Source organism: Hydra vulgaris, chromosome 03 (assembly GCF_038396675.1).
Source record: "Hydra vulgaris chromosome 03, alternate assembly HydraT2T_AEP".
Taxonomy (NCBI): domain Eukaryota; kingdom Metazoa; phylum Cnidaria; class Hydrozoa; order Anthoathecata; family Hydridae; genus Hydra; species Hydra vulgaris.
Window position 1 is genome coordinate 58,578,395 of NC_088922.1, and position 14,716 is coordinate 58,593,110.

At 27.7% G+C, this 14,716-nt stretch overlaps 1 protein-coding gene across 1 annotated transcript in view; it reads right to left on the reverse strand.

Moving 5' to 3' along the window:
• The window catches only part of LOC100212580 (midasin), a 186,762-nt gene that overhangs the window by 84,537 nt on the left and 87,509 nt on the right, over positions 1 to 14,716 (reverse strand). Inside the window, exons 41-45 of the mRNA XM_065793812.1 lie at positions 13,593 to 13,920; positions 13,456 to 13,496; positions 13,153 to 13,175; positions 6,034 to 6,137; positions 5,816 to 5,946 (exon numbers count right to left, since the gene is read on the reverse strand). Of these exons, the coding sequence (XP_065649884.1) occupies positions 5,816 to 5,946; positions 6,034 to 6,137; positions 13,153 to 13,175; positions 13,456 to 13,496; positions 13,593 to 13,920 (627 nt within the window). The remainder of the gene's footprint in view (positions 1 to 5,815; positions 5,947 to 6,033; positions 6,138 to 13,152; positions 13,176 to 13,455; positions 13,497 to 13,592; positions 13,921 to 14,716) is intronic.

Genomic DNA, 14,716 nt, shown 5'->3' on the forward strand with positions numbered 1-14,716 from the left:
CGATAAATTGTGGTATTGTGACACCCTTTAATTTAAACATACGTTGCAACTTCACAACAACTCCATTTCTCTTCCCAGTATTGACGTTTGTTGTATCAGTAATGATCATCTTAATTGAATTCCACAAATTGTATTCATCAATAAGTTTGGCAATTTTTTCAGCAACAGTTTCAGCTTTGCCATCTTTTAAACGCAGTGCATCAAGTTTCACGTCAGTTCTTTCATTCTGAAGTACAACTACCTGATATTCCTTATCATCTATTCGTTTGCCGTCAAAGTGTAAGGACCACTGTTCCATTTTAAGTTGTTGTATCATTTCTTTTTTTAATTTACCTGCCTCTTTGAATATGGACTTGTAAATTGCTGATTGACTTGGAGTTGGAATATCAATACCTTGTTGTGATAATACATTGCATATTTTCTTTACTTGCCACTTGTCCTGTTGAGAACCCCACCTGTCCTTTACTTTCTTTTTGTAGGTGGTATAGACGTTTATCTTCCGAGGATAACCACTGGCCATTCACTTTCGTGATGTCAAATAATGCATTGAGAACATCATATTTTCCACGCTTGACACATTCATCATAGACCTTCAGCACCTTCATAAGCTTTGCTCTTATCACTTGATCAGACACACGTGGAAAATTCAGTTTATTGTCCCACAATTTTGTAATTTCCTTAGAAATTTGGTCTATTCGTTCTTTTCTTCCTTTAACATATGCTCCGAGAAACTGGTATCTTCCTACGATCTGCAATTGAAGTGGTATTCTGGATTTTTCATCGAGTGAATGTTCTTCTACAGCCACGCTTCCTCTTCTTCTGTGTGACTCTTGAAATCTCACCAAATTTTTAGTCCAAGTCTTCTTGTTCTTTGTTACTGTGGTATGACTTTTCTTGTGAGACATCATATAATATTGTTACGACTTTACGGATAGCTGAGCGTAAATATCTGTTTAATAAAGTCGTTTAATTAATAAAATACTTTAACTGTATAGTAATCCAATTATAGTTCGATAATCCAGTCAATGTTGATAACAGTTCGATAATCCAGTCCGTGTCCTAACGATAATGCTACAACTACTTATACTTCGTACACTTACAGCGTCTTTAGTTCGCTACAGTAGTTCCTTATTAGCTCAGTTACACGCAGAGTACTTCATAGAACTATTCACATTATCAACACTGAGCTCTGACAGCAGCTCGCTTATATAATTATTTAGAGCTTCCAGAATGTTCTACTAAGTTCTATAATCTTCTACAGTCTGTTACAGTCGTCTATATCACCATGGTAACACAATGACGTCATCACATAACAATTCCAAGTATTTGCCGGCACACGGCCGTTTCGTTGCCATGGTAATGTGTGGCGTTATATTTATAAATTCATAACAAAATAATGAAATAAATAGAATTAAGCTGAGAATTAAGCTTAAGATTAAAACATCGGTCAAAAATGAATGTATAAAAATGGTAAATCAAATTTTTATTTTGGGGGTGACCTTTTTTTGTTGCAGAAAGCTATTTGGGCCTTTTTTCATGATTTTAGGTAAAAGTTCATCGATTTATGATACAGGAAACATTTTATTTGAAAAAAAATTAAAAAGTCATATCCCTAATATACATATATATATATACATGTATATAAATATATATATATATATATATATATATATATATATATATATATATATATATACATATATATATATATATACATATATATATATATATATATATATATATATATATATATATATATATATATATATATATATATATATATATATATATATATATATATATACACATACACACAGTATTGGCCATTAATAACAATGATTTTTTTGATATTATTCGACTTGGATTGATAATAAATCAATGCTTGTTTGACTCATTTTGAATATAAAAAGTGTAAATAGATGAGTATCATATTTTATTTTAAATAAATATAGATATTCATAAAAGTATCAATTGATGCGCTAATCATCTGGGTTTTTTTAACACTTACCTCATAATCTAAAATAATTATAATGGCCAAAATTGACTATCCAGTCTATTATTTCAAAATTCCTTCAAAATTGCGTTTGTCTTTGAGGTTATTAACTTTGAAGTTATTTGCAAATTAATAATTATTGTTAGAGATTTTTTTTTAAAAATTGTTATAAATATTTAAAAAGTTTGTGTAAATGAAATATAAAATTTAGCATCTTTTTTTTTTTTTTTTTTTTTTTTTGTTATTTCACCTCCCCAAGGCCCAGAAGGCCACTACAGATAAGGAGGCTACTTAATTGTGGTTATAACCCTCTCTCAACTCTATAACTCCGAAACACGAACCTTGACAAACAAACAAAACGAGTTGAGCGCGGTACTACCAGGGACGCGGTACTACCAGGGACGCGGTACTACCAGGGACGATCTAATTAGCAACTCCAAGATTTCAGCAATAAAAAAATCAAAATGATTGGAAAAACTATTGATAATATGACAAAATGTAAAATCATAGCTATGAATGAACAAAACATTTCAATGAGAAAAATTGCGAAACATTTAAACACAACACATCCAACTGTTAGCAGAATAATCAACCGATATCATGAATACAATACAATTGAAAAACTTCCACGTCCTGGAAAAGAAATGAACGTTCACTTATTCGCATAGTGAAAAAAAATAGAAAGTTATCATCTACTGATCTCAGTCGAAAATGCCAGAAAGCTTCTGGTGTTGTTGCTAGTGCTCGAACAATTAGAAGAGTACTACAAAAACGTAATTACATGTGGCGAGCTGCTTGCAAAAAACCCCGTTTATCAAAAAAACATCAGAAAGCAAGGAAAAACTAGTGCTTAGCTCATAAAATTTGGTCTAAGAGCATGTGGCACAACATTCTTTTCAGCGATGAAATGAACATTTGTTGATTCAAGAAAAACCGAGTGATGCTGAGAAGAATGCCACATGAAAGAATGCGCCCAGATTGTTCTATGTATAGAAAAAAACAAGGCAGGGGCAGTATAGACATCTGGGCCTGCATAAACTATGAAGATGTCGGTTGCTTTAAACTATTTGATGGCAGGCTTGATTCTCAAAGATATTTAGACATATTGGACTACTGATATTTTCTGAAAAGACACGGGAATCATCTTCCAACAAGATAACGCTCCATGTCATACTGCTAAGATTTGCAAGCAATGGTTTGAAGAAAACAACATTAAAGTCATGTCTTGGCCTGCCAATAGTCCAGGTCTCAATTGCAAAGAGAATTTGTGGTCTTGGTTAGACCACAATCTTGGTAAAATTGAAATAAAAGATCTGGACCAGCTGAAAGAAGTAACAAAATTACTAAATAATGTTCCAAAAGATATTACTAAAAATTTAGTGAATTCCATGCCGAAACGGATCAATGAATGCTTAAAAGCTAAAGGATTGTCAACAAAATATTAATTTTGTTTTTTTTCATTTTTTGTGTTTTATAATTTTTTTTCGTTCTTATAGTTAGTTAATTTTGTTGATGTGGTTTGTTTATTTTGGCCATATTTTTTTTTTGATACATATGAACACTTGTTTTCATTTCAATATTTCAGTTTTTAATTTTTTTAATTTATTATTACCTTATAATAAATTTATATAGTAATTATTTGATTTATTTGAATAAAAAAAAATTGAAGAAAAAATCTCTTTTAATTTTTAAAATATGTAATTTCAAACTTATATCCGTACTACAACAACATGATGGAATGTTATTAATGGTCAATACTGTATGTATATATGTGTGTATATATATATATATATATATATATATATATATATATATATATATATATATATATATATATATACACACACACAGTGGTTTTCATAAATTTAGACACGCTCTTTTTTTTTTACATATATGTAAGAAAATACTTAAAATAAAAATAAAATAAAAGTGCTACCGCTACGTTTGATATATAATTTAATAGAGGAAGTGAAACTCTATTATAGAGTACCTTAATTTTTTTTACAGAATGTTTATTACTCATTCTATACCAATTAACACAAAAAAGTTAATTGATAAGCTTGATTTTATTTTATTCATAAATTTAGACCCACAATCAAAAAAGTCTTATATCTTGTTAATTGATAGTTGATTTTTTTCCCCATATTTCTCATTAATAGGCCTAAATTAATTGATTTTGTCAAAAAACCTTATATAAATATGACTTACCTGGAATTAGTTAATCATTATTAATAAAGAAACAAAAGTTAAGTTAGTTTTGCACTAAAAAGATGCGAAAAATGGGCAAAAGACATATCACTCAAGGTGAAAGTTGGCAAATTATTGCTCACATCAAAGAAGGAACCAAAAGTAATAGAGAAATCGCCAGGTTAATTGGAGTTTCTGAGAAATGCGTTCGGACAACGAAGAAAAACTTTCTTCACACTGGTGGTGCCAGCGAGAAAACGAGGCCAGGTAGACCCTTGTCAACCACCAGAAAGGACAATAGTGCCCTTTTTAGAGCTGTCAGAGCTAATCCAAGAATTAGTTACAAAGAATTGACCATAGAATTCAATACAGCGCGAAATACATCTATTTCTCAAAGCACAGTCTGCCGAATACTTATCAAATACAAGATTGGAGTCTACTCTGCTTTGAAGAAACCGCTCCTACGCCCATATGATAAACAAAGGAGACTAAAATAGTGTCGTGAAAGAAGGTATTGGACAATAGAATAATGAAAAAACATTATGTGGAGTGATGAGAGTAACTTTGAGCTTATCAATTGCAAATCTAACATAACAGTCAAAAGAATGGCTCACAAAAAGCATTACGCCAGGTACATTAGACCGACTGTAAAAAGTGGAGGAGACTTGATAGGAATCTGGTCATGCTTCAATTACAAAGGTGTTGGTATGTGCCAAACATACACCGGAAGAATCAACTCCAGAATATATGTAGAAGTACTGGAAAACAACCTAATTCCATCAATTGACCTGCTTATGCTCAATGATAAACCATGGAAAATTTAACAAGATGGCGCTACTGCACATACTGCATACTATACAAAGAAGTGGTCCAACGATAATAATATCAAGACAATACCGTGGCCTCCATACTCACCTGATTTAACCCGATTGAAAACATTTGGGCTTGGATTGACCGTGAATTGGCAAAGGTTCAAATTTCCACACTTGGCCAGCTGAAGGACATCCTTAAGGAGACCTGGTATAGGGTCCCAGAAGCGATGTGCAAAAATTTTTTTAAGTCTATGCCTAGAAGAGTTCTTAGTTGTGTTAAAGCTTAAGGCAGATACACTAAATATTGATTAGTTCATAAATTACACCTCCTAATGTATCGTGCATCTAAATTTATGAATAATTTTTTTTGTTTTATTTTTATAATACCATATAGTTGTACCTAATTATTACATAGTACTTGTATTTTTTTTTGTAAATTTTTTTTAAATTTTGCATTACGTATGTATTTATCTAATAAATAGAAAAAAAACTAAACCGAAATCTTTTTTCTTTATTGTTTTATCATTAAAAAACTAAAAATTTCTATTCTTATATATGAGTGCGTCTAAATTTATGAAAACCACTGTGTGTGTGTGTGTGTATATATATATATATATATATATATATATATATATATATATATATATATATATATATATATATATATATATATATATATATATATATATATATATATAACTAACTAACTTGATTGCGTAATAAAAGTAATCCCTAATTTATTAGTAAATTAAATGTGCAAGTACACACACACACACACAAAGGCTTAAATTCAGCAATGTGACTCAATCTAATTTAAACAAACCTTAGCAAAATGTTCCCATGTTGGAAAAGATATACTATTTATCCATGTGTTTTCTATAAAACTCATTAGCTTATTGCATGTTGGATATAAGTAAGGTATGCATTTATGCTCAAACCCCAAATTAGCTTTACCTAAAAAATATCACAATTTTTCTAAAATAAAAATTTTTAAACATCAACAATTGAAAGTGAAAGATAATAATAAATAAAAAAAGATACCATCTGAAAATAACTTTGAATAAGATAAAATGGAACTTTCATTAACATCTTTGACCAACATGATTTTGAAGTCAGTAAAACAAAGAAGAAAATTGAAATACATTCTAAAAACAAACAAAATTATCTAAAATTTTCTGTTTTTAAAACAACATTTTGCTTAGCTGCATTAATTATAGCTTTGCAAAGATTTTAAACAACAATAGACAGTTTCTAGTGCTAGACCATATAAACTAGGGGTGCACCAACGCCTACTTTTAGCTGATGCCAATTGGTACAGACCGATACCAATATATCAGCTATAAATCGAATTTGTACTCTTTTCTTTTTTACTAATAAGTAAATAGGATTTTTTTCAAATATAATGTTTTAATCAACTTTAATGCTTGCTTATTTGCTTAAGTTTGCTTATTTTTAATGCTTGCTTATTTGCTAAAATTTGCTTAATGCTTAGTTGCCTTGCTCATTGTTGATTTATTTATTATTTGATTTTATTTCTACGTTTAGAAATTAACATATATATATATATATATATATATATATATATATATATAAATTAAAAAAATTTGATAAGTGATTTTCTACTAATTTATACATACATACATTTTTATGTACATACATACATAAATACATACATACATACACACATGCATACAGCGCATGTGATTAATAAAATTGCCCAATACGATATTTCGTGCTTGTAATACGGGGTCGTCCATAAAGTACATACGCTCAGAGAGGAAGAGGGGTCTGCAAATGGCGTATACAAGATGGGGGGGGGGGGCATTAGGTCAATTATAAAAGTATGCTAAATTAAAAAATATAATGAAATGTTGGGTTCGTAGGATAAAAGCGTAGGTACTTTTAGGGGGTAGAGGGTACTCAAAAAAGCATATAGCAAAATGTGGGGAGGATGGGGGAGGCAGGGTTAGTCAGAAAAAAAGCGTACGTACTTTATGGACGACTCCTACTGAAACACGTTATCAATGAGTGTGATTATGCGCACTTGGCATTAAGTCTTCGAGAGCGATATTCAGAGATTAAAATTGGTTGCCATGGAGCCACCCATAAATTACATACGCAAGTATAGAGAGAGGGGGTCACTCAAAAGCGTACCAGTGCGTACAAGAAAAAGGGTGGATGATTTTTTCTTTGAATTTTTTTTATGTAAAGTCCAGGAAATCAGACAAAAAAGCTTTGGTTTTTTAGTTAATGCATTTGTCTACCCAAACAAATATGTTACTGCAGCTTTGATATTTAATAAAAACATTCAAATATCACCATTTACTGCAGACATTCTAAACAACAGAAACATTTTTAATTTAATTTAAAATAAATAATAGTTAAAAATAAAAATAAAAAAGATTTTTTTTAATTTAAATATAAGTTTAGTTTTGTTGATAAGCAGTTCAGGAATAAGATTAAGAATATTTCTTTTATTTACAAAAGATGTGTGAAAAATTAATAACAATAAAGCAAAAGAATCTTAGGTTGATTTTTCAAAATTCAATCAAGTTTTAATATTTTAATTTAAATTTTCAATTCTCATTAGGACGAAACGTTTTGAAACTAGTAAACATTCCATTCTATTTGTTAGCAGTAATGACTTCATAACTTTTAATTCATTGTTTGTACAAAACAGAAAACTGCTTTCTAATTTAAACTGAATGGTCATTTAACTATAATCAAGTGATTTTTAGAGATCAAGATATTTTATATATTTGACTATATACTTAATAAATATATAATAGACTTATACTAATATCATATATATTAGTGTAAGTATATATATACATATATACATATACATACATATACATATATATATACATATACAAATATAATAAATAAATAACTTATATACTGACATATTTTGAGAAATGCGTTTGTGAAACTAGTGAAGTTATATGTTTGTGAGCAGACTTCCAAAAGTTTCAATTTAAAGTTATATAACAAATATATTTGTTATCTGTATTGTTAATTAAAACTTGTTTTGACAAAAAATACTTTGAATTTTAAATATAATAGTCATTAATTAATAGAATGTGATCGAACATGTACGAAATCGAAGCTTTAAATGAAGTTTTTGTTTGATAAAATTTTTACATTAGATATTTATTTATAATATATTTATAAATATTACGTTAGATATTTAATTTTTTAAATTTAAGTTTGGAATTTTCATTGAAGTATTGCAAGTTTTGATATTTTATTACATGAACTTTAATGCAATTTAAAGTAAAAGTTTTTCTTAGGCGAAGCTTTTTGTCAAATGGACCCAAAAAAAATATAAGAGTTAGCAAATGGTTCGACTTAACCAGAGTATGATTAAGCGGATAATATGATAAAGTTTAACTTGAATTTAAAAAAAAACAACCATTCTGTATTTAGCTTTCAAATAGAAGAAATAAATCAATTTAATTTGAACTTATGCCGTATAAATTAAAGTAGTCACGCAGTACGCATGTGTGCGTGACTTTATTACGAATATAACTTCTTTATTTAACAAAATGCAAACTCTACTGTTTAAACATACTTTGACTTCAGGAAATAAAAATTTAATAAAAATATTTTCTATAAAATCAACTTATAATTTTCTGTCTTGCAAGTATTTCAGACGAGAGCAACTTTTTACTCTCCCAATGAAACTAGCGAGCACTATTTATTGTGCCTGGATGGTCATTTACAGGCATGTTTCACAAGTATGGAGCAATTGCTTCTGTTTCATCACAAGGTCTGCACATACATACATACATACATACACACACACACATATATATATACATATACATACATATACATATATACACACACACATATATATACATACATATATATACATATATATATATACACATACATATATATACACATACATATATATATATACACATGCATATATATATACACATACATATATATATATACACATGCATACATATATATATACACACGCATATATATACATACATATACACATACATACATATACATATATATATACATATATATATATATATATACATACATATACACCTACATACATATACATATATATATACATATATATATATATATATATATATATATATATATATATATATATATATATATATATATATATACACATATATATTTATTAGACTCAAAAAAAAAATTGAAGATTTTGTTACTTTTTTGGATTTTCTTTGTTAGGTAGGGGTTATTGATGTTTACTTTTAACTATTTATATGTAATATAACTTCCTGTCATTCATTTTTTGTTTTAGATTAGAAATATTTAGGAAATATATATACTTTTAAACAATATTTTCAACTTTATAAAAGGTATGGTAAATTTTAATAATATAAAATTAAAAAACATTCAGTTGTTTTTATCTTTCATAACTCAAATTATATGTCTATATGTTCAAATTATGTCTAAATTATTGCAATCTTAAAAGTTGTTTTTATCTTTCATAACTCAAATTATATGTCTTTATATGTTCAAATTATATGTCTAAATTATAGTAGTCTTAAAAACTCAAATAATGAAATTTCAGTTGTTTTTAAGCGTTTTTTTAAAGTATCCCTGTCATATAATAACTTATTAAATGATGTTGTGGTTTGGGTAATGGTAATAATGGGTAAAGCTAGAGATCTTTCCCCACGTAAATTAGGTAAAGTAGCTGTTCTTCTGCAAGAAACAAATCACAGTCAAAAGAAATATTGCCAAAATTGTCAGTTAGAAGAATAAATTCTAAACTCAAAATGGGGGTCAAATTAGAAGCACAGCGAACAAGCTGCTGTGGCCGAAAAAGTGCTAGAGATGATAGAAAAATAACAAGTGCTAGAGATGAAAGAAAGATCAAAAAAGTTATTGAGCAAAAATGTAAGATGCCAGCAATAAAATTGAAAAGCATTTTAAAAGACCAAGGAATCAACATTTCACTTGGATCTTTAAGAAGGCGAAGTTATGAGTTAAGATTCAAGTGCAGAAAGCCACTGAAGAAACCAAAACTTACCACTGCTATGATTAAAAAACGTCTTGCTTGGGCTAAAAAACACTCTTCTTTTTCTCAGGATGACTGGAATAAGGTAGATTTTCCATTTACTCTCTCCTGAAACTTAAACACATAATATTTTATTATTACAAGTTTTCAAAAGATGCTTTTGCATTAATATCTTACCCCAATTGATTTTACTAATACTTTAAATATTAATAAATATCAATAATTATTGCTATATTCAGGTTGTATTCAGCGATGAATCTACCTTTCGAACTTTAGAAGACAAAGCCACATTTGTCCGCCGCAGACCACGAGGACAACACAAGCCAGAATGTATCGTAAACACGGTAAAGCACCCAGCATCCATAATGGTTTGGTCAAGCATAATGGTTTGATCATTTGGTCAAGCAGGGGTACTGGTCAACTTTAAATTGTACAAGGGACAATGAAGCAAGATCAGTACTAGACTGTCCTACAGACCACCCTGATTTCACAGATACATGAGTGGTTTTCTAATGGTGAAAAAATAGTTTTTATGCAAGATGGTGCTCCATGCCATACTGCAAAATCCATAAAGACATTTCTTGCTAATGAGAGTATCGAGTTTCTTGAATGGCCTGGCAATTCTCCAGATACGAATCCTATTGAAAATCTGTGGGAGCTAGTAAAACGCAAAATCAGTGCGGAAATAATAACGAATAAACAGAAGCTTACAGAAAAACTGATTGATGTATGGGTTCGAGATCCAGAAGTTAAAGCATTGACTTCAAAGTGTATAAATAGTATGCCTAGGCGTGTCAAAGCTCTTATAGAGTCAAAAGGACTCACCACCAAGTATTAAGTTTCTTAATATGCTTTGTATGTAATAATATATAAATTATATTTAAAAAAATTAAGTTGTGATTGCTTGTATTGCATTTTAGACACACAAAAAAGACAAAAAGCTAAAAATTGAGTTTGAGTCTAACAATATGAGCAGGTACTGTATATATTTATTTATTTATATATTTATTTATGTATATATATATTTATTTATATATATATATTTATCTATTTATTTATTTATATTTATATATATATATATATATATATATATATATATATATATATATATATATATATATATATATATATATATATATATATATATATATATTTAAACAACTTTAAAATTCTACAAAATAGAGTGCCCATTGTTCTTAAAAGAACAGAGCAATTATAAATTCGTAGAAAATCACTTAAATAAAACTTGGAAATAAAATTAAATAAGAAATAAATCAACAATAAACAAAGCAACTAAAAGTCATTATAACCTGCCATTGTCTGAATTTTGCTTAATAGACTATTATATGAGTCTAATAGACTATTAATATAGATGAAAATAAAGGTTCAAAGCAATTTGTAAACTTTTTAAAATAAAAATATCAAGAGGAGGAACACATCTGGCAGAAATATTTATTTTACATTACATTTAGACTTCTCGATTTTAAACTTTTCTCTTTACATAGTTTGGATCAATAAGTCATATAATTGGTTTCCTAAATATAAAAATTATAAAAAGACACTAAACGCAGGGAGCTCCTGATAAGAAATAGTTCAAAAAATATTCAAAGGTTTTGTGGTTGCAGATATGTCTATATAATAACTTAGGCTTTGCATGCATTTTCATTCATGGAACAAATATATTTTGCAAACAATATAGAAACACAAAAATAAAAAAAATGATTTTTTTAAAATAATTGACATCGGCCAATGCTTATAAAGATCGATGGCTACACCGATGCATCGGCTAAATGGTCTATGCATCGGCAGACCGATGCTGATAAATTGGTACACCCCTAATATAATCCATATATTCAAGGGTAAAATTAACTCAAACCGCAAAATTTTTTTCAGAAAAAACAACAAAATTTACTGCAACAAAATTACCAAAGGTCACTAAGACTTTTATAACAAACATATTTTAAATATTATTTGTATAAAACTGAGATGAAATTTTTATCTAGTACTTGTATAACTTAGATGTTTATCTAAGTAAAATACCATATAACAATATACAATATAATATAATACAATATATATATATATATATATATATATATATATATATATATATATATATATATATATATATATATATATATATATATATATATATATATATATATATATATATAATATAATACAAATAATATATAAAAACACTGATTATTATATGCCAAAGTTAAAAAAAAAATTAGGCAAATAAAAATACATTACTTTAATCAACTTGAAAAGCATATGTAAACAAAAAAACTACAAAGACAACCATTTCTTGGTGATGCTTGTGGTCCAAAAAGTATGTGTTAATTTTAAAATTAGTCTTGACTTAACAGACAAATAACCAATAGTTAATTTCTAAAATCATCACACCAGGTTATTTGGTGTCAAACTCATTATAACATGACAAAATTTTTTCAAAAAAAACTATTTATTATTATTTTTTTTAATCTGAATTCACCTTCCCAAGGCCATGAAGGCCACTACAGTCGAGGAGGCTACTAGAGTTGTGGTTACAATCCTCTCTAGACTCTATAACTCCAAAACATGAACATTGATGAACAAGGACGCTGCGCAAAGAAAAAACTTAAGTGCGTTACTAACAGGGACATGGTGGGGATCGAACTCGGAACTTCTTGCTTATGAGACGAGCGCATACCACTACATCACTACCACATTATATTACAGGAATATAAAAACTTTTGATTAGTTCAAATAATATGATTGCTAAATGGCTTCCACCTTGTAACACAATTAAATTTTGATAAAATTCATATAAATCAAACTTTTGTTAATGAAAAAAATCTGTGAATATATGAAAAATGAAAAAATCTAAAAAAACATGAGAATAATAAATAAAGGATTATTAAATGAAGAAAACATGAGGGGGTATTTAATAAGACCATGCATGAAAGTATCAAATGAAGGAAACATGAAGATAATGAACTAATTATAAGAATACTTGATAAATTATTTAAAAATATGATTACAAAACTAAGTTAAAAGTACATATTTTAAAAAATTTTAGTCTTGAATTTTCAGAGTTTACTTTAATAGTCTTTGAAAATAAAGCATTTTGATTAAAATAAAAATACCTTTTGGATATGTGAGAGCCATCCTGAAAAAAAAACAAAGAATTATTACAACTTGATATAAAAAATACAAAGGTATACTGCGTGATAAAATTATTATTATTATATATATATATATATATATATATATATATATATATATATATATATATATATATATATATATATATATATATATATATATATATATATATCATATACATATATATATATATATATATATATATATATATATATATATATATATATATATATATATATATATATATATATATATATAATTAACATAAATTAAAAAGAATTTACCTTGTTTATTAGGCACTTTAGAGAATAACATTTGTTGTCTCCTGTAAGAAAAAGTTAAGGTAATATTTACCATGTGCAGTTTAACATTTACTGTGTATAGCAGTTTTAAATGCGAAAACTTATGTAGAAAACCTTACCGCTTAATTCTTTAAGTATATTTCTTAGTGCTGATCCAGTATCAAATAACCAGTTTGTGGATGAACAAGATTTGAGCATTTCACTCAATGATTTAATTAAAAATAATAAGCAAAAATTTATATTCTCAAAAGGTATTCTCTCAAAGAAAAGTAAAAAAGCTATCTCCTTTGATTTGAAATCAGAATTGCAATATGCCCAAATAGGTAAACTATTCTTTATAGATTTTGAAATTTCTGTTGAATTTAATAATGTTTCTATAGATGGCACTTGATTTATAAACACTAATTCTTTAGATAAACTCATATCACATGATAAGTCTGAAGCAATCTAAATAGAAAATAAACAATAAATGTATTACACAAGTATTACACAAGTATTATCATCAATTTTGACTAAAAAATGTGCCATTTTTTTGTCAGTTTTTTAATTTTTATTTTTCTTATGACATTTTTCTTATTAAATTCACATTTGAGTTGGAACTTCATTCAGTTACAACACTTAATAAGGTGAAAAAAAAACTAAATAAGGTTTTGACTTAATAATATTTTAAAATTTTTATTTGCAACTAGCTCTCTACCCTTAACTCAGAAACATGATCCTCGTTAAACAAGGCTGGTTAAATCTGGTTAAAAAAGGCTACTGCATGGAGAAACACTTTGAGCATGGTACTTCCCGAGGCATAGGGTGAATTCGAAAATTTTTTCTTTACTTAATAGTACTTGCCTGATTTAAAGAGTATCAATAATTAATTTAAGTAATTATTTTTTGTAATAATTCTTGTTTTAGCAATAAAGTCAGAGTTTTAAGGATTGGCAATTACTGGTTTCAGCATGGGACAAGCAGACTTAATTGCCTATGCAGATAAGAGAGATTCTATAAATATATTCAGACATTTATTTGTCTGAATATATTTATGCCTACTGTTTTCAGCAACTCTGTCTTTGTGTGCTAGCCATTGTTATACACAAGTGCAACAGAACACAATGTTTAAATGAAAATAACTTATTTACCTGGCTAGAATTTGAAAACAGCAAAATCTCAAATATAATTTTGCATCATCATTTAACTAAAAAACTGAATGATGCATGGTCAAATGCATCAACTCTATTTTTGTCTATTTTGT